This window comes from Sabethes cyaneus, chromosome 3 (genome assembly GCF_943734655.1).
Source record: "Sabethes cyaneus chromosome 3, idSabCyanKW18_F2, whole genome shotgun sequence".
Lineage (NCBI taxonomy): Eukaryota > Metazoa > Arthropoda > Insecta > Diptera > Culicidae > Sabethes > Sabethes cyaneus.
The window spans coordinates 35,613,928-35,640,626 of record NC_071355.1 but is presented as its reverse complement, the minus strand read 5'-3'; the positions used below and the strand labels follow the sequence as shown (position 1 = coordinate 35,640,626).

The 26,699-nt window shown below is 41.1% G+C and overlaps 1 protein-coding gene across 7 annotated transcripts in view; it reads left to right on the top strand.

The window, feature by feature from the left end:
* Positions 1–26,699, top strand: part of LOC128741210 (A disintegrin and metalloproteinase with thrombospondin motifs 1) — a 540,214-nt gene that overhangs the window by 165,736 nt on the left and 347,779 nt on the right. For all 7 annotated transcript variants that reach the window (XR_008412203.1, XM_053836850.1, XM_053836847.1 and 4 more), the window contains one exon: positions 7,606–8,187. Coding sequence is in view for 6 of the 7 variants with exons in the window: in XM_053836850.1 (XP_053692825.1) it covers positions 7,926–8,187 (262 nt within the window). In the remaining variant the exon portion in view is untranslated. The remainder of the gene's footprint in view (positions 1–7,605; positions 8,188–26,699) is intronic.

Below are 26,699 nucleotides of genomic sequence, written 5' to 3'. Positions count from 1 at the left end.
GCATTTTTTGGCATCCTGAATCAAAATGTTGGATGGTTTAACCAGTCTAACCTGTCTTACCGTTAGTACCGGTAAACGACACCGGTAATACCGACCAATTTTCGTGTATTATAATACCGGTTTTGGAAAGACAAAAACCGGTATTTTCGGTATTTTCTAATACGACGGTTTTTCTAATTCCTTTAAAACATTGATCCGAAAATATTTCTGTTCCGGTATCGAAGATGAACTAAGTTTGATAGAAGATTGTAAAACTCCTAGAAAAACAACTTGGTGCTAATACTGAAGAGATTCCTGGACTACGACTTCGATTTTGTTGGGAACTAAAGCTAAAGTTTGAAAGACGAATACATTTACTGAAAAACATTTCGATTGATTCCGAATAATTTGCCAATACCGGTATTATCGGTATGTTCTACATCAATATCGAAATAGCGGCAGCCTCCCAGTTAGCCTCGATGTATGGTGCTGACCAGTCGTCGTATGTTCGAATCTCGACTGGGAGAGACTGTTAGAGTCAATAGGTTCGTGGCAACTGGCCCTGCAATTGTCCTGCACTCTAACAGCTGGCTGCGAAGTCTGTCGTATAAAAACCAGAAGGTCAAGTTTCGATAACGGAATGTAGCACCTAGGCTTTGCTACCGAAATACCGCTTTCGCCAAAAGGGCCCAATACCGACAACCCTAATTACGATGCAAAATGGTTTTGTGAACCACATCCTGTATAGCTTGCTTGCGTGAGTTTTGGCCACCATGTTTTGCTCGTCATTCCGGTTCGGTGGCTCCCGAATTTGCTCCACGTGTAGTCCAGAACGTGGGATTATTTTTTGCACAAAACAAACATAATACTCCGATGCTTCTTGAACATTGCGATCACTTGGAATACGATGCGATTCAGAGCTGTTTACGGCTCACCCGGTGAGAAGTGTTCGGATTTTTTAAATGAGTGCACACATTTTTTTCTCACTTTTTCTTGTTCCAAAAATAACGTTATAATCGCTTGATCGATTTTGATAAAACTTTGGCGATGTTACTCTTCAACAGGACACCGCCTTTAGTGCCTGATAATAAAGAACAGAAGTTGGGGCTATAATGTTTCATCATGCGCCATGCGGGAGAGTATGCTTGAAACTATCAAAATTTCCCTGTAGAATATGATAGATGTCGTTACTTTGAAACAACCTAATTTTGCGCGACAATAAATTTACATAGCGCAGTAACAGTACTCTCACATGCATTACAGCTTCGTTCGTGTTCATCGCTAATCGTAATATAACGTTCGATACCTGAACCAATAACTAGTTGATAAACATTTTTTATTTATTGCGAAATTTATTACGAAAGATCCAGGCCAACAATAAGCATCACTAATACAATTCGAATGCAAGTAAATAAGCATTTAAGTCACCTTAACTGCTACTTAAAGACTAGTTTGGCGAAATATATTGCTACTTTACTGCTAATCTTGTTTTACTGCTAACAATGCTTATTTGCATCTGAATACTGACAAGAAGTATTTGAATAGAATTTTGGATGTCAATTTACAACACAACACACAATTTTTGGGGCGAACCAACCACTCGTTGAAGGACCCAATAACAAAAAGTTAAAAAATAAATAATAAATAAACACACAATTTACACAACAACTGTATTCCAAGCTGAAATACAAGCAATTCTAGAATGTACGACTGTGTGCTTGCGCAGGAACTATAAACATTCAAATATATGCATCATGTCCGACAACCAAGCAGCTCTAAACGCTCTAAAGTCGGCGACATGCACATCAAAACTTGTCTGGGAATGTATTCAATCACTCCAAAAATTGTCTCGTCGTAACCAAGTCAACTTGTACTGGGTCCCAGGTCACTGTGGAATTGATGGAAATAAAAGAGCTGATGCACTAGCAAGACTCGGATCATCTCATCAATTTGTAGGACCTGAGCCCTTCTGTTGCTTATCTGCTTCTGCTTTAAAAATGGAGCTAAAAGCATGGGAATGTACGAAAGTGGAATCAAATTGGAATAACACTTTCAATGCTAGGCAGTCGAAACGTTTCATCTCTCCAAACGTTTCAATTACTCGCAAAATACTGGAGCTTTCGAAGAAAGATCTAAGCATTTATACTGGTCTTATAACAGGACATTGTCCGAGCCGCTATCATCTGAAGCTAATGGGAAAACTTCATGATGATATATGTCGCTTCTGCGGCATAGAAAAAGAAGACTCGGAACACCTGTTATGCCGATGTCCGGCAATTCTCAATAAAAGATTAAGGTTCTTCGAAAGAGGGCTGTTAGAACCCTCTGATATTTGGAGAACAACTCCCAGCGCCGTAGTGCACTTCATCCGAAGTGCATCGCCGGGCTGGACATATGCTATTAGTCAAACAATGACAATCACTTCTGATAGTGTTGCGTCATCTTGACAACATAGCTATAATAAAACGGGGAATATATCACAATAGATCAAACAAATGGTCGCAGTGATAAAAATACCCAACATGGAAAAAAATACACAACAACACAATTTACAACATATATGAAGGGGCATGAATGATTTGTGTTTGGTCACCGTAAAGCCAATCTAACGCAAATATTGCTGCCATTATCAAATATTTTAACGACAAGGTCGTCAGAGTTCATTAATGGCAGTCAATATGGCACCGAATATCACCCTTCCCTTCCCTTCCTAAGTGTACCAACATGCTCCCATAGTCTCGGGAAGCCATCACAAAAAAATAAAATCAGTTCAATTAACCTGCTAGCCGTTATAAGATCTTGCAACTCTCAGCACTAATCATTGCATTCTATAGGTTCTATTACTTTTTGGGGGGCATAAAGTACACTAAAGACTAAATACTGAAATTTCTGCCCAATTAAAATTTATCACTTTTTTTCACTTCTTGGTCGTCGATTTTTCATTAATTTTTGTCGGTCGTTCCAGTCGTTACATCACTCGCGAAACTTAACTTGACACACAGAAAACTTTAATTTACCACCCAAACAATTATTTGGTAACATAATATAATGAATTTGCCCAAACTGTTCACTTGAATTGATAGGAAAAACTTTACTTCGTTTCGATTGCAATTCCGAATCCGCGACTGTCGTTGTTGTACGTTACCAAGGAAACGGGTGTATATTTGGAGTGATGCCATTTTTACGTTGATCAATAATTTTCGCTATTAAATTAACGATGGTAGAGTGTCGAAAATATACTTATAAAATTCACTGATAATAAAATCAATGAGTTTACCTGTAAATTGGTTAAATTTAGCTAAAACTTGATAAAAACTACTCAAAATGCTCTTAAAGTTTATAAACTCAGATTTTGAGTAGTTTTTCTACCAAAAAATTGGTAGCAATAATTTAAAAGTCAGATATTTATCGCAGAAAATAATTTAATTGGTTAAATTTTCTAGCGAAAATTTGGGTTTGTACACTTTAAGGGCATTTTGAATAGTTTGAACCTGAGACCTGCCGGGATTGTTTTTGTCACTGTAAAACCGGGCTAGCTTGAATGAGAAAAACAGAGGAAAGATTTATTTGCGATAAAATTTCAAACCCCTCACAAACCCGAGCATGTTGACTTGATGTAAATGGTTCTATTTAAATTTTGTGAATCAAAAATAAGAAGAAGAAGAAGAAGAAGAAAAGGAAAACAACTAATCTGTCATCTAGCTGGCTTCTCTCTCTCAGGTTTTTACCAGATTTTTGCTAAATCCGTATTATTTACAGGTACTGAAGTACTTTACTTTTTCGGCGACAATCCGCTTATCGAATCCATGCCGAATTCAGGAGCCGTCTCCACAGTACTCGGTCTTGAACTGCCACTCTTCAGTCGCCCCTAACACCCGCTGTTCTAGCATCCTCGTCAACAGCGCTCATCCAATGGGTACGGGGTCTGCCTCGAAGTCGTCGACCTCTGTCGGGTTCTCTGCTAAATATTGTTTTCGCGGATCTCTCATCCGGCATCTTTGCTACATGGCCAGCCCATTGTAGCCTGCCGTATTTTAGTCGCTTCACAATATCCGCATCTTTGTACACTTGGTATATTTCATGATTCATGCGCCTGCGCCACACTCCTTCGTCTAATATGCCGCCAAGAATAGATCGCAGGATCTTACGCTCGAAAACGCCAAGAGCCCGTCGGTCACTCTCTTTCAACGTCCACGCTTCGTGGCCGTAGAGTACCACCGGGAGAATTAGTGTCTTATAGAGCGCGAGTTTTGTACGGAGTAGTAGGCTACGGGACCTCAGCTGGCTACGTAATCCGTAGAAGGCCCTGTTGGCAGCCGCTATCCGCCTTTTTACTTCACGGCTCACATCGCTGTCACATGTCACTAACGTACCAAGGTAAACAAGTTTGCTGACCACTTTAAAAGTATCTCCATCTATCACCACTGCAGTTCCAACACCCGAAGGGCTACCACGCTCTCTACCAGCCACCATATACTTTGTTTTGGTAGAATTTATGATAAGCCCTATCCTCGCAGCTTCCTCTTTAAGATGCGTGTACGCTTCTTCCATAGCTCTACGGTTAACACCGATGATATCGATGTCGTCCGCGAACCCTAGGAGCATATGAGATTTCATGATGATGGTACCGCTTCTCTGCACGCCGGCCCTTCGAATAGCATCTTCCAATGCAATGTTGAACAGCAAGTACGATAGTCCGTCACCTTGCTTCAAACCATCTAACGTCACAAACGAGTCCGAACTCTCACCCGCTATCCTGACGCTTGATTTTGAACCATCAAGGGTAGCACGTATCAGCCTAATCAGTTTTGTTGGAAAAACATGTTCAAGCACAATCTGCCACAGCTCGTTTCGTTTAACTGAATCGTACGCCGCCTCGAAGTCTGTAAACAAATGATCAGTCTGCAAGGTGAACATTTGGTCCGTCGTGGAGGAACCGCACTGGTATTCGCCAACAAAGGTTTCCTGCAACGGCCTCAGTCTGAGATGCGGGGATGCGGGAGAGAATTTTGTATGCAGAATTGAGGAGAGTAATACCTCGATAATTGCTGCATTCGAGTGGATGGCCCTTTTTATAAATTGAGCATATGAGACCTTCCAACCAGTCCGCTATTTACAGGTAGACTCATGTAAAAGTGTAGGCAAAGTATAATCCAGATCGGATTGGTTCATATCAGATTGCGCCTATTTTAGCAAGATTTCGAGTGAAATTGCTCCTAGATGCTGAAGAAGTAATTCGAAAGCAAATCGATCAAAATAGAGTAATAGATAATAGATATAAAATAAAAAGTTGCTTCGTTTTCAATTTGTATATCCTGTTATTACTTCTGCTTTCAAAAATATAATAAAACCTTGACATAAATATACTTAAAATACCTAGCGTCCTGTGCAAAAATGTGCTAGAAAAATCGCATCTGTTTCTAAGGGACGTAAATTTGGCGCAAATGTTAAAATCAGCATTCCAGCCAGCGAAAAGAGTAAAAAACCCACGTATGTATTACGTAACGAACGATTGCACCCCATTATCCAACTCTTACGCGCGGGTAGATCCAAATTTAGCCACCGTAACCTTGAGTTAAGTAAATTTAGTCCTTTTTTTGCAAACCGCAGGTATCTGGTGTGAAGAAAAATTTTTTTTAACCATTTTGCACGTGGAAGATCGGTATGCAGAAATATACTATCGATTGCAACCTATGTATAAACATGCTTGTAATTAGAATTACTCCACGCGCCGCGCGGTGGTGAGTAATCGCGTAGCTCTGCCGAATCCAGTACGACCTGTCGGATGCCACCGCCGCCGCCGTGAACACCTGGCCTGATCCGGCGGTGGCGTGCGTATCCGTGACGTACGCTGCGCTGCACGTCCATCCAACAGGGGCACACTTCTGTTCCAATCGTTGTTGCTGCTCTCTGTGATGTTCTACATAAATACTCCATAACAATTAAGATCCCGCGAGAACCACTGAACTGGCTACAATTTAGGTGGAATTCGGAAAATCATGTAAGTGTTCTTTTACCGTAAATACCGGGTGAAACATTAGTATCAGTTTGGATGGCGCGAAAAAATCCGAATCATTTTTATTGCCGAGGCAGGGCGCGCGCACGGTTACGGCTTACGGCATTTATTTGGTTTGGATTGGAAAAGCAGCCGACCGAACAGATCACCACCGCCGGTTCCGTCTGTATCCGAGGGCCTGTTTGACGGCGGCGCGGGGGACGTTAGAATTCGCTTGGTCTTCCCGGCTTCGGTGTAATTTAGAAAGTGTGTATATATCTGGCGCAGCGTCTAATTTGGGTGAAATCTTTTTTAGTTAGTTTCACTAATTTACTTCTGGCTGGCTGGCTGGCTGGCTACTCATCGCACGGGTGCGGGTGCGTATTCTAAATATACCCGGCACAAATGGCAGTGGCCGCAGACCTGTGATGTTTATACACTATCAATTCCGCCAGACAGTCGCTCGCTGTTGCTGATGGCGCGGTGTTCCTTTCCCCAAAAGAGCTTTTGCAAAAAATCATCGATGACCGGCAAGGCCAAAGCTGCGTGTTTTGTGTGTTCGTACTATAATATTACCCGTCTGATGGAAGGTTTTGATGGGACTGGAGATGAATTTATTTGTTTTTTGTTGTTTTTTTTTTGCCTCTCCTATGCTGGTTTGAACCGTTCGAGAGTGCGTCGGAAGTGATTGATGGAAAAACCTTGAACCAGCGGTTCGATTGTGCGGTCATGATAGGTTTAGAAGAAGATTTGCACGTACTTGTGGCGAAAAATTATATGCTCTGTTGTGTTTTATGTTTTTTTTTTTCTTCTAGGGAAACCGATCACTACCGAGAAATTTTTGTCTAAATAATTTTCCCTTATGGTTTGCGACGATGATGATCATTCCCTATTTTACACATCAATCAAATCAACTAGTTTTGAAAAAAGCTGTTTTTCTTTTCTTACAACACAAGGCAATTCATCTGGAATATTCATTTATATCATTCTAATTAACATAACATAAATACCATCATTATCCTATTATAATGGCTAACAACTGCAATAAAACCCATCTGAAACCAGCTGGCAGCGGGTCTTAGAAAAATTGGCTCCAATAAGCATGACATTATTAACGCATCGTGAGCGATTAATCACGGTCGGCTCTCGCGTCTTCTGCACATGTTTGTCGTACATAATCACATTGCGTTGTTCCGCCTCTAACATGTCTGGGACTGGGACACAATTTTTCAAGAAACTCTCCCGCAAATGTCAATTCCGTTTCGGGTTGACACGCTGGGCACGCTGCTGAGAGTTCTATTTCCAACTTTACTTTCGTTGTTTAGAATACGTCACTGACCATTGGCTGTTTTTTCCCTCATCGAATCCGATCCGATTGAGTATGACAGCCGCCGCTTCAAGTGGCCAAACACCGACCGCTTGTTTCTGCGTTTCACCGTGTTCCTGTCCTTGTCGGGGACGGCTGGTTCGCAATATTTTGATGTTTCAATAGGGGCGATCGTTCCGGTCCAAACGCGGCCCAAACCAAAGTCCATAATCTAAGCAAGCGCAGCACCGAAGAGAGATGAATAAATTTAAAATTTCAATGTCAGTTTTTAGTGATTTTTCCGCTGTTTTTCCTCTCGTTTCAGACGATCGCGTGGGTGTTTCTTGGACGACGAGGACAGTTCGGGGCCTCAGTTCGCAACAGCCGCTTGATGCATTGACACACGTGAATCCGGGGCTGTGAAACTGCGCCGGTGCGCGGGTCCACATCATCCTCCGTTCGAGCTTCGAGATCGAAGACCCTGGCAGTGGCCGAGGCCAGGGTGCCGCTATTGCTGGTGGTGGTAGACAGGACGACGACGACAACGACAACGACGACGACGACGATACCGGCGGTCATCCCGTTGTTCGCACGATTGGCGGCTTCCGCCCGTGGTGCATCACCTGTTTCTCCTCTTGCCACACAATGACGACCCGCTGGTCTTCGCCCAAGTGCTGGATTTACACCGTCGTCGGAGGAGTGCTGCTGATAATAGTGACGTTGATAGTGAGCTTTGTGCACCACGGCAGTGCAAACCAGCACCATGTGATCGATAACAGTGATAACAGTGTGGTGGATAGGTTAGGTACGTTCCCGCAGAAAGTTGGAGAAGGACCGCCGACGACGCTGATTTCACCGACGGGTTTGCCCCCAGGGGGGACTGGAACGGCCCACGGCAGCACGACAGGTATGTTGGTTCATTTTACGATCCAGTTTAATCTATCTCTTGATTACGATTGTGAAACATTGATCGGTCTGGTTTTCCGATACAAGTAGGCGTAAGCAGTTAAATTGTGTCCTCACAATTATACAATCACACACCAATCATGTGTCATTCAAAGTGGATCTAATAAAAACAGAACAAGTAGATCATCGATTACAAGGAGTACCAGCCTCTGAAACGAACGTCAGCTACTGGGCGGTTAATTTATGCAAAATGCATACTTTTAAGTACGCAATAAATTTCCCACTGCGCAAAGTTTGTTTTGATAACTTACTTTACTTCCACCCGGGTCGAATGAGTTGATCGACTTTGAATGGGTGCACTTTAGGGTTTTGCTGCATTAGTGCAATTCAACTTTTTATCTTAATTAGTGAATGGTTTTGCCGGACCAGTACATCCGTTACGCGTTCGATCTGTGGATTTTTCAATGGGTCTGTTACCGGAGCTTCGCGGAGGGGGCGGGCGAACCAATTACATACATTTGATTTAGATTTACCCATGCCGGCCGTCCCGTCGTAGAGTGAAGTGGAGTGGAGTGTCTGTCTGTTTGGCATTGAAAGGTAGCTGAGCTTCACGGTACAAGGCCGGCACCAATCAAAGCTAGATTTTTCATCTAAATAAAACATGACCATTGCACAGGGAAACAGAGGCTACCTAAAACATTCGAATACGTCTTTCAATCGGTTATCGGTGAACGGACGACACGGGATTATGCGGTGGAAGCCTGTATCGAGAAGGCCTGTACAACCTGCTCGCAACATGGTCTAGCCAATTTTCCTTTAGCTTTCAGCTTTTATCAAGATCTAGTTCGATTTGTTCGAATGAGGAAGAAATGTGTCTCAGTTGGCGCAGTTCCGCTGGGCACTGTTGGTCAGAGGGAATGGTTGAAATGGACAAAATTTTTATTGGTTCGGTCCATAATTTTGCGATTGGTAGAAATCGATATTCCTTAGAGTTGTCTTTACACTACATTTCGAACAGTTTGTTATAACAAATATTGATGCACTACTTTTTATCAAATTTTCTCGAAGACTCAGACGAAGACTTTGTGGGTTACGTAGTTTTTTATACAGCTGTATTTAACACGGATCATATTCTTTGAAGCGTAAAAAGTGACTTTAGTACATTTAATGTGAAGTTGTAGCCATGGAAGTGCAAGGCTAGTATGGCTGAAATTATTAAGCGAACTTTAACAGTTTCATATGCTTGATAATTTCTGCTGCCTTTCCTCGTCCTGTTGCCGTATAAAACTCCTACCCAGGAAGCTACTAGCAGTCTGCGTTTACGTAGTTTTCATCATCTATCATCGAATTTCTCCAGTATCGTTGCGTACAGCTTCCGGGATTGTGTTTTGAGTTTCTTGTTTTGTTTATCGTAGCGGTTTGGAATTACTACCTTCCCAAAAGTCGCCCGTCTGATTCTTTTTCCAACTCTATGCACGGTTGTAGATGACACTCCTAGCTTGTTTGCAACATCATTTGACTTGGACCCTCCAACAAAAATTCTTGCTATTTATTGCTGTTTATTTTCGAACAAATTCATTAGTATGGGTTGTATATATTAAAATTATTGTAAGTTATGATAGAGTCAAGTGACATACAAGGTTTACTTATTTCTGCTCCAAATTTTCTGACGAAATTTATAAGGTTTTGCACAACGTTTACTGAAACTTTTCGTACTGCCGCAGACCACATTTTATTGAATGTCTCCTTTCATTAGAATTAACTTCTCGGCATTTTTGAACAAAATCCACTTCTTCAGTTCTGAGTAATGTCAAAGTCGCAACAGCATAGTGAGCAGATGCTATGTCCGGCCAAAACGACGGCGTAGTTGTGTACTTCGGTAGATAGGCAGAAATCGTCTTGGATAGTACCCCTTCTTGTAGTTCTAACCATTCGTTGATCATGGCCGTTGTGAAATAGGAAGAACTTTTCAATCCACACGAGCAAATATAGCTTGCCATGCTAAGATCTAGACCAAACCTCATGTTTTTTGTTCTGGCCTTGAAATGCGGTGAAGCATATAGAGTAAGGAGGGGTAAAAGTGCGATGCGGGTAAAAGTGCGATTCTATGATTTATCGGTGCAGATTCCGAGTAAATTTTCTGCATTAGCATGGATGGGTGACTACTTTGACAGCTTGAATCTAATGTAAATTTTGGTTGCTTACGAAGCATAGTTGCTGAGTTATGGGCAAATGTTATTTTAGGGCGGTTTTGATGTAATTTTTCGTTATACGGCAAATACGATATCAACAGGAGGATATTACTTGTTGAAAATTTGTAGCAGCGTTTTACATCACTCACATATCTGTTTTGAAAATACGGCGAAAATAATTTACAAAATATATTTCGCTTTTCCGTAATTTAATCTAACCCCATCAAGCGCCTAGCGGGGTAAAAGTTCGATTCACAGACGGGGCAAAAGTGCGATTCATGGACGAGGCAAAAATGTATAGCTAATTATATACAACTGTGTGCTCTACATAGAACTGTGTGCTCTACAGATGTTGGCCTAAGAAAAACAATATGTTTCCACTGATGAAACAAAAAACAAACGTTTGGAAAAGTTTCGATCTAACGGAGGCTGCAATGCACCAGCGCAAAATAGAGAAGGTGCTAATTGAGAATATTCCTTACCTAAACATAACGCAGATTAAAGATAATATGGTTTTGTTAACTACTACTGGGCTAATTTCATGGATTTTAGCTTTGAACTTTTGTCCCGCGGTATTCGAACTTTTGCCCCGCTAGTGGAGTAAAAGTGCGAATCTGCACTTGATCAGAAGAAAGAAGAATTTATTTTGTAAAACACTATTACCGCAGATGGTTTATAGTTAAAGGGAAAATTGATGACAACTTCAAACATCGCACTTATGCCCCGCCCTACTCTATTAATATTTTTTGAAACGATGGTTCTACAATTGATTAAGGGACGGTAGGGGAAAGTAATGAAGAATTTTTGAATGGAGGGTTTGGGGTGAGAGGTGAGAGGGGGGGAGGGTTATTGGTAGTACTTGTGTTCAATTTAACGTGCGTTTCGTCGCCCATCAAAACGTATCGTTCGGACTTTTCCAAGAGAAAATTATACCAGATCTGTGACCTTTTCTTCGAAGAAATGTTCCAATATGATATAAATACTAGGATACCACATCCTCCCCCAGCGTAAAATGAACAATTTCAGGTCAATTATAGCTAGTTTATATTGCTGGCGGTAGTCGTCAAACTATTCTTGTTTTTTTGTAAAGTGAAGGAGCGTTTGGAGAGAAGAATGATAAACCGAATGAAACTGAGAAATTTCGATATGAGGCCAAAACTATATTGCATCGTTCAATGGCAGGTGGGAATGAAATCCACACTCTCTCGGTTGGTACCCAAGTATTTTTGCAATCAAACTACCCTTAGATTGGATGGTCTCTATTTTTGTTCCTCCTCAATCGTAAGGGGCCAGGCCCCTCGCGTCTGCTCAACTGTAAGACGAATTGGTCATAGGTTTTTCCCGGCCCAATTTTAGTATACGTTGAAATCTACGTAATAGTAAATTCCACTACCATATACAGTAATGTTCCGATTTTGTCAGCCCCATGTTGAATTTTGGGCTAACTAAATGGGGAAACTGACAAAATCGGAAATTTTTTTTTAAATTTTCTGCAAAATTCAAGACTTAAAACCTTGCAATACTGCGAATTCTACTAAAAATTAAATTTTAACCCTCAATTGGTCAACCGAATCAATGAACCGGGCATAGCAATTCGGTCCAGAACCTTTTTTGGTGTGCATTAGCTTCGAGCGGGAAAACTTGGGTTTAGGTTTATGGAACCTTCGGGAGAGTTGCTTAAAATTAAAAGTTCTATCGTCCAGCGGAATTCAAATTTTGATTAATCCTCAAAAAAGTGCAATAAAAAATTTATTTTTCTTCAGTTTCAATATAACACATCGATGTGTTCTGCAAAGTTTTACAGCATATTATTACAAGAAATTTTTCTGTAAACATTAACCTTATATCTCTTTACCAAAGATAGAAAACCCCTATTTTTCGTAAATGAAAAATCGTTAATATCCGTTTTTCTATTTTAGCTGTTTTTGTAGTTATTGTATGACTTTTTCTTGTTTCACAAAGTTGTACAAATAGTAAAAATACATAACATTGCTGAATACAGTATACCTCTATCTTTGCTTGTTTAGGAACTATAGAAATTTTACTAGAAAAATGCCCTAATTTTGACGCCGAATTACTCGCAAGAAGGCATAATCTTATTTAAAAACTCTCCCCAGAGAATCAGAATAGTTTCAAGCAGGCTGAAAAGTATTATAAATCATGTTTCAGCATGTTTCTTTTAGCACAAAAGTTAAACAAAATTTATAGGCTGACAAAATCGGAACATTACTATATAACTTTAATTCCAAATGGAGTCCAACCAACTTCGAATTAAGTTAGGAAAGTTTTCCGTTTTATTCTGTTACTAAAATTAAACTACACAATGTTCACATTAAGGATAATTACAAAATTTTACTACACAATAATTACACTACTACTATAACATAGCTAAACTATCCATCCGCAGATACGTATTTCGACTGTTACATACAGCCTTTTTCAGCACTGCATGCGTAACATTTGATGTTAGGAGGTGATAAGCTTTTTATTCAAGTACAGTGGTCTGTTCCTGCGGTGGGTTTCCATAAATCCATAAGCATAAGTTTTTTTCATATGATTTTAAGCACCGCAGACGTTGATCAATTCGCTATTTTCCCGAATTCACACACCGACAGCTTCTCGGAGCACTAACATTGCAGAATGAATATGCGTATCGACATGCTGCTCCAGTTGTGTTGCGAAAATGAGAATTATATATAGGCTTCGTACACAAATTACGTAACGCTTGGAGAGGAGGGAGAGGGGTCAAGTTTGCGTTACTTTTCTTACATAGGGGGGAGGGGGAGTCCGAAGAATAGTTACGTAACAAAATTATGAATACCAAAAAACAGCTGCAAAACGAAGAAAGGACGTGTTGATGGTGTGAAACAGTGAGTTGATTTAGATTGATGGAGATTCAAATTCAAAATTCCAGTTTGTAGCTGATGAAGACGATCCTACTACATTTCCAAATATTGTGTATTCAGGACAAAATTGAACTTCTGAAAAAACGGCAAACGATTTTTCTTCCGTACCGTACATTAAACCTAGTGTCGGAAGTAGTGTGCTGTATAGCACGTCTCATTTGCTATAGCGCACTACTTCCGACACTAGGTTTAATGTATGGTACGGAAGAAAAATCGTTTGCCGTTTTTCCAGAAGTCCAATTTATTACTGGCGACACAATGTTATGGTTGAAAACCAATTAACCTCAACATGGATTAGTGCCTGATTGTTGTTTTTAACATGATTTTGTTCAATTGATTAAAATTATATGATTTATGTGCATTTTTTTCAATGCCAAGCGGGGAGGGGGTTTGGCCAACGTTACGTAATTTAATGGGGGGGTTATGCCAAGCGTTACTTATCGTTACATAGGGGAGGGAGGGGGTAAAAAATCCGGATTTTTTGCGTTACGTAATTTGTGTACCACGCCATACACGTTAAAATAGTTTTCATAATTTTTCAATAAGAAATAAGCGTAAATCATTGAAAAATAAATGATCACTATGTAAAATAAATATTCCCTATGAACATTGCTCTATATATGCAAATTTCAGATGAGATTCGAAGATATTAGCATTAGTGTTTTAGTAAAAGCTAAACTAAGAAAATAAAGTGATTATTGAGCATTTTTTTCGGGTTTACTAACATGCAGTTCACATCGCACCAAGTGGCAACGGTATCGAACAGATTTTGACGAAAGTGACAATCGTCAGTTGAGTGGATCTGGAGGGACATTTTAAGATCATATGTATGCGAAAGTCGATAGTATTTGTTGACCAAATTAATATCATTGAAGTAAAGCAGAAAAATCCGAGGGCCTAGATGGCTTCCTTGAGCAATACCTGAGGAGGCTAGATAGCTATCGGCCTGACAAGCTCCAATGGCAATCATCAACTGTCGATTGGTCAAATATGAGCCAAACCAGTGCATAAGATTATCGCTATCGCCCAGTCTATGCAGTTTTGCAATTGCGATGTCATGGTTTATATATGTGCGTGACGAATTTTTGCAGTAAATGACATGTTGCCCCACACAACGGCTAGGACTGCTAGGGGGCCGAATTTACTTCTCCCAACACTCCGGAATATTTTCAGCAAGCCATTTTTGTGTTTTGTTGGCATTATAAGCTGGTGCTCCGTCTTGTTGGTAAATGAAATGACGCCCAGCAGCAACCTCTTTCCTCCACGGGACAACTGCATCGGCTGTTACCTTCAGTCCTAGTTCAAAGGAATACGGAGGCATCACATCCCCCTCGTTGGAGACTACGCCTATCTAGAACCATCGCATGACATAACGATAGGAACCTGACTACGATCTGGTGCAAGCCACCTGTCATTCATTAGATTCACTTTTTGACCCTGATTAAAGTTTTTTTTTCATCAGAGAGAAAGATGACAAAATAATTGTGATGAGGATGCTTCAATCGACTTTTTTTAGTTTTTTCCAATTGCCGTGATTTGGTCGCAGCATTCATAAATTGACCTCTGCGTAGCGCATACGACTTATAACCAAGGTTTTTGCCCATTACTCGCCGGATTGAGAAGACCGCACACTCGATTTCCTGAGCCATGGACCTCATTGACCTCGCTGGATACTTTTTAATCATTCTTGCCACTTTTTGACCCTGTTCTGTTCAGCGGTAATGGAACGGCACTTGTATGCCTTCCGGGTAGGTGTGTAGATAGTACACTGTTCTCTCCGACAGTTTTACCGACCGAACTGTCTTCTTTACGCTTGCTCCGGAGCGCAATAAAACGACGACGGCTACCCGATTATTTTCTTGCTTCGACATCTTTTAGTTTACCCAACACTATTTGTTTATGTCTGACACCCAACAGTATAAGCTATTCAGTGTTGCCAGATAATCTGAATATTGTTTCTCAAGCATGAGAAATTGCTATTTGAAATTTACTGCAAAAATTCGTCACGTATCCTGTAGAAGAAAAGTTCGTCCAATCTCTTTACTATGTATAAAGCCGGTGCTGTCTCGAAAGGCGAACTTCATTCGAAAGTGGCAAGTGTAGCATCCTTCGAAAAGCCAGTTTAATGGAAAATGAAAACTGGATGAGTTTTTTCAACGGTAATTTTTAAAAGCAGTAAAGGGGACGCTAGAAGAAAGTAATGAAACAAAAGTGTTTATAGCATCCTAACATAGTACCGCTCCTCTTTACCCAAGCTGGGGGTTCCGCTAATTTTGCGTTAAGAAAAACGATACATATAATTAATTAAGCATACTTTTGTTTCATTATTTTCTTCTACCGTCCCTTCCGTCGATTGTAAAAACTATCATTTTTAGAAACCATCAATGTCTGACCTCATTATAAAGGTCAAGACAAAAACTTAAAGTTGGTCTACTGGATGAGTTTGAGCGGGTAATTTGCTCATGGATCGCCCATCGAAAGAATTCGGGAATTCTCTTTTCACTGTCTCTCTTCCTCTTTCTCTCTGATTTTCACTTGCACACAAGTTAGGTGGAGTAGCTAGGTGGATTCAATACAACTACAACTGTACTCCATCCCAAGCAACAATGTAAGTTTTATTGTGCTCTTATGGCGGTCTTCATGACTAATTTTGGTCTTAAATGCCATCATAATAGTGTGATAAAACCTAAAACGTTACTTGGGATGTATTTCAGGTTACGGATGACTATTCATTACTACGTCTTTACTCAAATAAAAATTTATAAAAAATTTTTTGGTCAGCTTTTTGGCTCCAATAATCGGATGGAGCAATCGGCACAAGAATTAAAAAATTATGCGGGTCAGTGTCTACTAGAAATAATGTGTTCGAATTTGGCCCAAATCCATGAATGGTCTTGAAGCATTGTGCAGTTGTTTGATTACTTCGCTTGAAATGTTCCGTAGTAAGTTGCAGATCAAACGACAGGAAATGAGGACATAACCCTATATGGGACATCTTTAAAACAATTCAGAAACAATAAGGACACGGCTTCGTGAATCAAACAAGATTGACATAAAACAGCTTCCCAGCACAAAAAATTACGACTAAAATAAATTAATTAATAAATCACCATAAAATTTTTGTTTATGTTTAGTTAAACATTTTAATTAAACGAAATTGATGAAAATAATTTGAAAAAAATTTTACATAAGTATAATCCCAAGTAATCATTTTAATACGGTTTAGTTTAATTTTAATTTTATAAAGATTTTATTGTGATATTATTCATTGCCCCCGGTTTTATCATGGTGTTGCGTAATTCAAGTCAAAAACTGCTTATAGCTAGCTATAAAATCATTATAAAAATGTTTATAAAGCAAATTTATAGTGGTTGCTTATATTACCACGATAAAACCAGGTGATTGCAACACATCTCTTATAAACTTACTGTAAATGGGGCGCAGCTATACAATATAGTGCTCCAATCAAAACTTATCCTATTTCATTGCTTGTTTTATGGCGCTATTCATATGGTAACACCCTGTCCAAATAAATTTATTTCTGCTATTATGAAGATATTAAATATCGAATTCTTTTTTTATGCGAGGCAATATTGCTGTTTTCAAGCATTTTTTTCAGCAAGCAACAATTCGTCAAAGCAAGTTGCCGAAAGGAAGTTATTCACCCTTATTCTTGTTTTCGTTCGAATAATATTCGTTCGAAAGTTAAGCCGATCCGTATTGTTGTTTTCGTTCGAATCAATTCGAACGTTAGAACGCCCCTTCCTTTTGCTCATTCGAATATGAGAATATTGCTTCCCGATTCGTTCAAAACAAACTATTCGTACGAATACAGGATACGGCCGTAAACAAGAATTAAAGTGAATATCCGAAAAAAATAATAATAAGTTTTCAGCAGTTTCCGTGATTGTGTAGCATATGCGCATTAAATTTTATCGTGCATATTGGAATGATAAGTGACCAAAATTAACGCGCAATCACAATATTGCAATTGGAAAATATTGGTAATATCAAAAGATACAACAAAACTCGGTTTTGCAAAATTGTAGGTAATAACAAGCTCTACAAATGTCCCAGATACAATTTTGTCAAATTTTACTCGGTAGAGATGTTACTGTCAAATGAATCAAAATTGAGTCAAATTGATCGAACCATCCCTAGTAAAATCACATGATTTACAATCCTTGCCGGTAATCAAAACATTCCTACAGTCCATTCAGAGATACAAATTAATTAAAATGAAATAATGGAATAATACGTTAACTAAAACACAATCTTGCTTTTTATAACTGGAAAATTATAAATCTCATTCAAGTTTTGTAGCAAGAAACACCCCAATTGCTCTCTGGTTGGTTCATGCTTCTACGAGTATCCTTTTTCAATCGAAAATAGTAGGCACTTCATACGGCAAGCCGCCACATATGTTGACCACCATTTCCGACGGTTCTGGCCCACCGTGCCTAGCAAGCAACACCCATATTAGGCGGCAGTGGACGCGGCACGGAAAACATGCAATTAAAGTTCTGCGAAAGCCTCTCTGACACATGGGACTTGTCCAGCACCGGCTACAAGATCGTAGTCCGGGATAAGACTGCGTGCAGTTGCCATAAATTTTCCCCCTATTTCTTGCTCTAGAGAGCGGGCGGCGGCGGCGGCAGCGGACGGAGAGAACTAGTGGAAGCCGCAGCACAACCGTAGGCACGCCGCTCGGAAGGATGCGCGACAGCAGCACACACTGCCGGTGTTGGTCGGAGGAATTTCGAAGAGTTTGCATAAATTATTCCGCCGGCCATGCCCCGATCAATAAATTCAGCATGCTTCCGCGAACCAGGCGACATTGGACGGGGCGGCGGTGGATTAGTCCGGGCGGAGAGTGTCAGATCCAAGCTGCCGATAGACAGCAAGATAAACGGAGCAACTATTTGTTCGGTCCAAGCGGTCCAAGCCCGAACAAGCAAGCGTTTGCTGCGTGTACCGGATTGGGGATTGGGGCGCAACGGAGATCCCCATTAGGGTGGTGATCAGCGATTAGGTGATCTTCTATCGAGAAGAGCTGCACGATGTCCAAGGCGCACAGAATGTGCATAAATTAGGCTTTAGCCGACAAATTTGGTACATTCTATTAACAAGCCTTTTGCCGGGTGATTTACGTGATTGTTCTGGTTTTGATGGAAACTTTGTTGCAAATTGGAGATTTCTGAATAAATTTGATTAGCTTTGATCATCTGGATGAAATTTTGACTGCACTTCCGAAATTATTATTCAAACTGTCTGACTTTGAAGTTATGATTTCATCCTCTCTTCGATCCAGCGCTAACTTTAGCCGAACAGCGAGTGACCCGGGTTTTAATTATGGAAACTGCTTCCTGCGTACTCCATATATTTATGGATTTATGGAAGATGAGATCACAGATCGTAAATCACGATCCCCACAGCAGAAACGGCAAAACAGAAGCGAAATTGGCTCTGCTACTGTTACTGTGGTGGCAATGCTCATCGGATTCGATCGCCAGCCGAATTGCAAACAGATTCCAAGCCAAACGGTCCCGCCGCACTGGCAGACCAGGCAGCAGGCAGAGAGTCAGCCTTCTAGCTAGCCGGGAAGCCTGCCGGCGGCCGGGTTCCCGGATGGGAGAAACGCTTTTTTGCTTATGTTTTCTTTTCGTCGAAGGCACGTGTCTGATGCGAATTGGCGGCGGGTGAATAATAATTATTTTGGCTAACCCTCTGATGCCCTGAAGGTATGATTTGCAATGGAGTGGAATTTCCCACTAATGTAATAATACAGTGCTTCCTTCTTCCTGTCCTTCGAACTTTAACTGCCGCTCGCTACAATAACGGTTCCTAATTCAAACCAAAGTTCTACAACCATCCACGAGACAAGAATAGCAAGGGACATGGTTCAATGCTATTCGTTGGGTGGTCAAGAATAGCTCAATTGAGCGCATGTATCTTATTACCAACTGTCAAAGAGAAATATGGGAAACAAAAAGCTGCAATAAATTTAGACCGAGACCGAAACATTTGAGCTAATAAATGTTAGCCAACGCAACAACAACAACAACTAGAGATTGTAAATTCAAATATCACTAGCCGTCTGGTCTTGAGGTCTGGCTGGTTGGTTGAATGATAACCCGAGCAGTTTAAGAGTAAATTAAAATTGTTTATACCCGGAGTAGTCGCAGCTCGTCGGCCTCAGAGAGTTAGTTAGATCCAAAGCAAAAATCGCTGCGCCCGCCCGACAGAAGAAAATTGTCGCGCGAGCCGGTGGTGTACTGAACAGATACTAATACCGTTTCGTCTGACACAATCCGATCGTAAAAATTTATTATGAGTTTTATTTTTTGTTCAATCGCTGTGTCTCTGTGTCTGTCTATAGCTGTCAAGCGAAGATTACGCATAAAAAAAACAGAGTTTTATTCTGTCAGTTCCAGTTTTTTGCAGCGACTGCCATTCGGTTGAGCGCGGTGATGTTGAGTCAACTTGTTTAGTTTTTTTTAGAGTTTGTCAATACGATGGCTATGGGAACCAGTTTCGATGAACATGTATTTTGCGTATTTTGCAAAGAAGGAGGAAGTATAAATCCAAACGGCGGAGACCGAATGTCTGACATCAGACTTCGAATCAGCTGAGATTTTTTTCGGGGTTGATTAGGTGGTGGGAGAAAAAAAAGCTGCGCGAATGAAGTTGTAATTTACGATTTATATATGAAAAATGTAGAGAAATTATATACACTCCAATCCCCGTTGCCAGCTTTGGGGCTATATATTTCAACTTCGATCAATCTGCATTATGCGTCATATTTTTAGTTACGTTCCAAAAAAAGATGTCTGCTGAGATGTTGCATTAACGAACCGATAGGTAGAAACCGTGGTTATTCGCTTTGTTCAACTTGCTAAGTTTGGTTTTAGCCGTCATGCTATATACGAAGCTTGCCAGTTTTTTTCTTTTAAAAGTCCATCTAAACTTTTGCATACTAACATCGCTTTTTGTCTCACTGTCTTACTGTTAACTGTCAGATGAATGTATCAAATAAAAACTGCTGTGACGTTCTTTTGATCTTTAAGCCCGACTACACGCTTAAAAAATTTGACCCGCTTTCACGAAAAGTTGAACAGCTCAAAACATGCGTATTTTTACACACTATTTTGAGTAACCTGAGTGAGTATTTTGAGTTCCTTTTATGAATCCGAAGATATCGTTCATCTTCCGAGCTGAACAGACGCGTTTTGCTATCGTTCCGTGGAAGTCGAACGCAAACCAATCTATTAGTGCATTGTGAATCTCTTCTTGCTCATCGCTGAGCCGTTTACGGGTCGCTGTGCGTGCAAACGACTCCGCGATGGGCCGTCGAGAAAATACCTTCCGTATAGACTTTGCAAATGTGCCAAAGAGACCCGATAACGCAAAAGTGCACCGTTTTTGTGCGACCGTATTGGGATTAAAGCAAGGTGAAGTGCTACGAATCCAAAATAGTAGAACTGTCGGTGCTTCATTCGTGAAAGTTGTTAATTTGGAATTAGCGCAACGAATTTGTGAAGAACACGACAACAAGCATGAGTTTACTATCGATGGGAAAAAATACCCGCTAAGAATCACTCTGGAGGAGGGGGCAGTGGAAGTGAAACTTTACGATTTGTCTGAAGACGTATCAGACCAAAAAATTGCTGATTTCTTAGGAAAGTACGGAGACGTTATTTCAATACGAGAGCAGCAATACGGGGACGATCTAGACTTTCCTGGTATTTCGACGGGTATTCGTATAGCCAAGATGATAGTCAAACGAAACATCGAGTCATGGGTTACCATAGACGGTGAGATGACACAGGTGTCATTCTATGGACAGCGTCAAACTTGCCGCCACTGCCACGAGTACATCCACATCGGTGTCACTTGTGTGCAGAATAAAAAACTACTTGTGCAGAAAACATACGCCGATGCCGCCAAACAGATGGCTCCCACTTCATTGCCTTTGAAGCCAAAGAAAAGTCTCGCACTCGCAGCGAAACAAAATACTCCGAGTGAGTCAAAAACTGTTAATAGTACAGCCAATGTGGACAATATGCCGCCACCGAAACAAACACCCCGCCGACAACAACAGAGTTGGTTGGCGCCACCAATACTGACCGAACAAAATTTTCCTCCGTTAAACTCTTCCTCGATATCGACTCTACCCACGAACAGCGGGCTAATGACCTCGTCAACAGGTCAACAGCCTCCAGCTAGCAGTGGAATTGCTCGCAAAACTGCTGGTAGTAAAGTCGATGGAAATGAAACAGATTCGTCTGTCGGCTCATCCAGCTCCAGAAGACTCCGAACCCGTCACTCCGCAGTAAGCAAGAAGGCCCGTGTGGAAGACGACGACGAAGGCGACATGCGTGATGAGAGTAACCAACTATCCTAATGGCTGAGTTCTCTAGCTATAACCTTGCAACCATTAACATCAACAACATAACAAACACCACGAAGATTAACGCACTTCGCAATTTCTTACGAACGCTAGAAATAGACATCGTTTTCCTACAAGAGGTAGAGAACGAACAGCTCTCTCTGCCTGGCTTTAACGTAGTCTGCAACGTGGATCAAGCAAGACGTGGAACAGCAATTGCGCTAAAAGACCACATCTCATTCTCACATGTGGAGAAGAGCTTGGATGGCCGACTTATCGCTCTTCGTGTGCAAGATACGACTCTCTGCAATATCTACGCACCATCGGGAACAGCTGTTCGTGCGGAAAGGGAGAGATTCTTCAACGGCACGATCGCTTACCACCTACGGCACAATACGCAACATGTCATCCTTGCGGGTGATTTTAATTGTGTGTTACGTCCAAGCGACTCTACGAGCCCCAACTCAAGCCCGTCTCTCCAAGCAACTGTGCAGCAATTGCAGCTGCACGACCTGTGGTTGAAACTGTATCCCACGACCCTCGCACCCACGTATATTTCTCATAATGCGACATCCAGGTTAGATCGGATTTACGTCAGCAATGGATTGTGCCAACAGCTGCGAAGTGCTGCCACACATGTATGCTCCTTCACAGACCATAAAGCAGTATCAGCCCGACTCTGTCTGCCCAATCTTGGCCGCGAACAAGGACGTGGTTTTTGGTCTCTCCGCCCTCACCTCTTAACTGCAGAAAACATACAAGAATTTGAAATCAGATGGCAGTATTGGAGTCGTCAACGCAGATGTTACTCCAGCTGGATGGCTTGGTGGCTGTCATATGCGAAGCCAAAAATCAAATCATTTTTCCGCTGGAAATCGAATGAAAGTTTTAGAACCTTCAACGCTGAACATCAACAACTGTATACACAGTTAAAACTCGCGTATGATGGATATTACCAAAACCCGGACATGCTTTTGACTATCAACCGAGTAAAAGCGCAAATGCTACTGCTACAGCGTCGCTTTGCACAAAATTTCATCCGCATCAACGAGACGTTTGTTGCCGGAGAGAGCCTATCCACCTTCCAGTTGGGCGATAGAAGACGTAAAAAAACAACCATCTCAGAGCTGGAAAACGAGCGAGGAGATCAAATTCAAGGTTCCCAGCAGATCGAACAACACATGTACCAATTTTTCAGAGAGTTGTATACGGCGGAGGAGACGAGGCAGAATGACCAAGAAAACTTTCAATCCGAGAGAGTAATACCGGAATACGATGAGAGCAACGCTGCTCTAATAGCAGAGATCACCATTGATGAACTAAAAAAGGCCATAAGCTCGTCTCAGAAACGAAAATCCCCAGGAGTTGATGGCCTACCAATTGAGTTTTACTTACGAACCTTTGATGTTATATATAGGGAGCTCTACTTCGTTATCAATGAAGCGATGACGAATGAGCTTCCTGCAGAGTTTGCCGTTGGCACAATCGTGCTAGTTAAAAAGAGGAGTGACGATAGAACAGCGAGAGCGTATCGTCCGATCAGTCTACTCAACGTAGATTTCAAAATAGTCTCCCGAGTAATGAAAACCCGTTTAGAACAAGTGTTGCAGACGAATAGTGTACTGAGCAGTGCACAGAAATGTGCAAATTACGACCGCTCAATCTTCCAAGCTACTCTCGCGCTCAAGGATCGCATTGCCGAACTCAACGCGAGAAAACAGAGAGGAAAGATGATCTCGTTCGACCTCGATCATGCATTCGATCGAGTTTCGCATGAGTTCTTGCATCAAACCCTACTCTCGATGGGATTCAACGAAGGCTTCGTCGGTTGGCTCTCCAGAGTTGCAGATGCTTCGTCGTCACGGCTTCTAGTAAACGGGCATCTCTCACAGCCGTTCCGAATCGAACGATCGGTTCGTCAAGGAGATCCGATGTCTATGCTGCTCTTTGTGCTCTATCTGCATCCCCTCCTGATACGAATAGAGCGTGTATGTAGTGGAGATCTCTGCGTCGCATATGCCGATGATATAACGATAGTGGCATCCACAACACAAAAAATCGAGCGGATATATCAGCTGTTCGACAACTTCGAGAGCGCAGCTGGAGCAAAGCTCAATCGACAAAAAACTATTGCTATCGATGTCGGTTTTGTGAATGGTTACCCACTAACAATACCAGGGCTACGAACGGAGGAGAAAGTGAAGGTGTTGGGTGTAGTTTTTACCAACTCAATACGACTGATGGTTAAACTGAATTGGGATCCCTTAGTATCCAGAATAGCACAAATAATATGGTTGCATAATATGCGTTCCCTGAACCTACAGCAGAAAGTAATACTGCTGAACACTTTCATCACTGCAAAAGTGTGGTACATGGCATCAATTATTCCACCGCAATGTTTTCACACCTCAAAATTAACGGCGGTTATGGGCAAATTCTTATTTCGAGGACTGCCTGCGAGAATTCCAATGCAACAACTGGCGCTTAACAGAGAGCACGGTGGTTTGAAGCTACAGCTTCCAGCGATTAAATGCAAAGCGCTCTTGGTAAATCGCCATCTACATGAGATCGAGATCCTTCCCTATTATCAATCCCTTCTCAGCCAAAATATCCCTACCCCCACCGATCTTCCTTGTCTTAAACTGCTCTCACAGCAGATTTCTTTGCTACCTGACCAGATCCAACAAAACCCTTCCAGCAATGCCATTCACCGTCACTATTTGGAGCAAATCGAGCAACCACGAGTGGAAAGAAACCATCCAGGGCTGAATTGGAAGCGAATCTGGACGAACATAGCATCGAAAGGGTTATCGACAAACCAGCGCACTGATCTCTATCTGCTGGTAAATGAAAAAACCGAACATCGTAGTCTGATGAATGTCATCGGACGAGCAAGCGACCACTTCTGCCAGCACTGTGTAATAAACATAGAGAGTTTGCAACATAAATTCTGCGAGTGTCCTCGAGTAGCGGCGGCTTGGACATACATGCAACGGAGGTTAACGACGACGCTCGGGGGATGGCAACGGCTCTCCTTCGATGACCTTATCCGACCAATACTACACCGCATATCAAGAGAGACTAAAAATAATATTTTAAAAATGTTCATTAAGTACATCAACTTTGTAAATGCTAATGTTACAAACAGGATCGATGTGAGTGAGCTAGATTTCGTTTTGAATTTGATAGAATAATTAATACTCTTAATGACTTAAATATGTTATTTAATCAAATGAACTAAATAAACTATATTTTAAAAATAAAAAAAAAAAAAAAAACATCGCTTTTTGTCTCACTGTCTTACTGTTAACTGTCAGATGAATGTATCAAATAAAAACTGCTGTGACGTTCTTTTGATCTTTAAGCCCGACTACACGCTTAAAAAATTTGACCCGCTTTCACGAAAAGTTGAACAGCTGAAAACATGCGTATTTTTTACACACTATTTTGAGTAACCTGAGTGAGTATTTTGAGTTCCTTTTATGAATTCAACGCAGAACCTCATTAATGAACAATATTTACTCAAAACTGAGTACCATTTTACCCAAAATTGAGTAGTTCTTACACAAATTAAAATTAATTATGACTCAGATATGAGGTATCTATGTATGTATGTATGTATGTATGTATGTATGGGGTTAGCCACCATCACCTCAAGGTTTTCCCATTGTATGCAAGTAGAATTTATCTACCTATCTAGCAACTTTCATGTCAATGCTGTTCGTGAAGGATCAAAAGGGGTTGGGTGGATCTGTAAGTAATGCGCTTATATGATTCCACGGGAATAAAAGACACTCTTTCCAGCATAGACTTCCAGTTTCTAGATACATAACTTCGCCATACAAACTTATCTTGCGTGATGATTTATGTGCTAGAAGGGCGCATCAAAATCCTCTCCGACCTTACAAGACTTGGGCTGGTTACCACATCCCTCATCCAGTCTTCGATTCATGCGATACTCTGATGCTTCTTCCCCTTTACGATAATGATGGTAATATGGCAATGTAATAAGATACGTGTTATATGAATATACATTAAATGAAGATATATGAACAAAAATAGAACAATCTCACCAGCAGTCCTTCGAATGGAATAGAGTTGCATCATTTGAGCTTACATGAGTGCTTCCATTATTAATTTAATTTAATTTAATTTCTGCTAGTATCCATGAGCATTATTTAAACTTTCTTCGGCTCGAATTTTCACTGTACAGTAGGAGGTGTTTGCTCCAAAGCTAAAACGAAACAAATAATTAAAATAACTTATGTTAAGCTTACCTACTAATAAGGTCGTGTGGCTCAGCCGTCATCCAAACCCGCAGTTTTGAGATCAGGCCGCCGGGAACCACCCATCATCGCACCTCCTAGCTTGGCTACTCAATAGAGCATAACCGGGTAAGGCCACGTGGAGGCGCTAGGTATAGGTAGGGGCTTGGGATGGCTGGAGCTATGTTGGACGCTTCCTCATTTGCCTTCCCCATTTCATACCCTAATTATGACTCAGGTATGAGGTCGGCCTAAACGACTCAGAATTGAGAAATTGCCAAATAACTCAAATTTTTAGGCTGTTCCACTTTTTGTTAAAGTGAGTCGAATTTTACTCATTTTTGAGTTGAAACTCACTCATTTCTGAGTTAATCTTATTCATTCGGGAGTTAATTTTTTAAGCGTATATGCTTGAGACGCAAAATCAAAATTTCAGCTCGCGTAGACTTCATATTTTTCAAGTGGTAGACTTCAATTTCCATTGCTTCATTGATCGTTCCGCGAACAATTTCGTCAAGCACCCACTCTTTAAAACTCTAGAAAACTAGATGCATATTTCTTCTTCGATAAACTGACGGATCAAAAAATTATAAAAAGTATCCAGTATCTTCAGCCTTCAGGAATGATCTACATGAGAGAGTACTTTCCACTGGGAACGCAAGTGGTTATCAGCGATTATTAATCGATCCAATTGAAATTTTCTCGAAATCGGCCTGGATAAGGATGCCCTGCCCACCGTATCTGTCTAGTATTAGCCACCT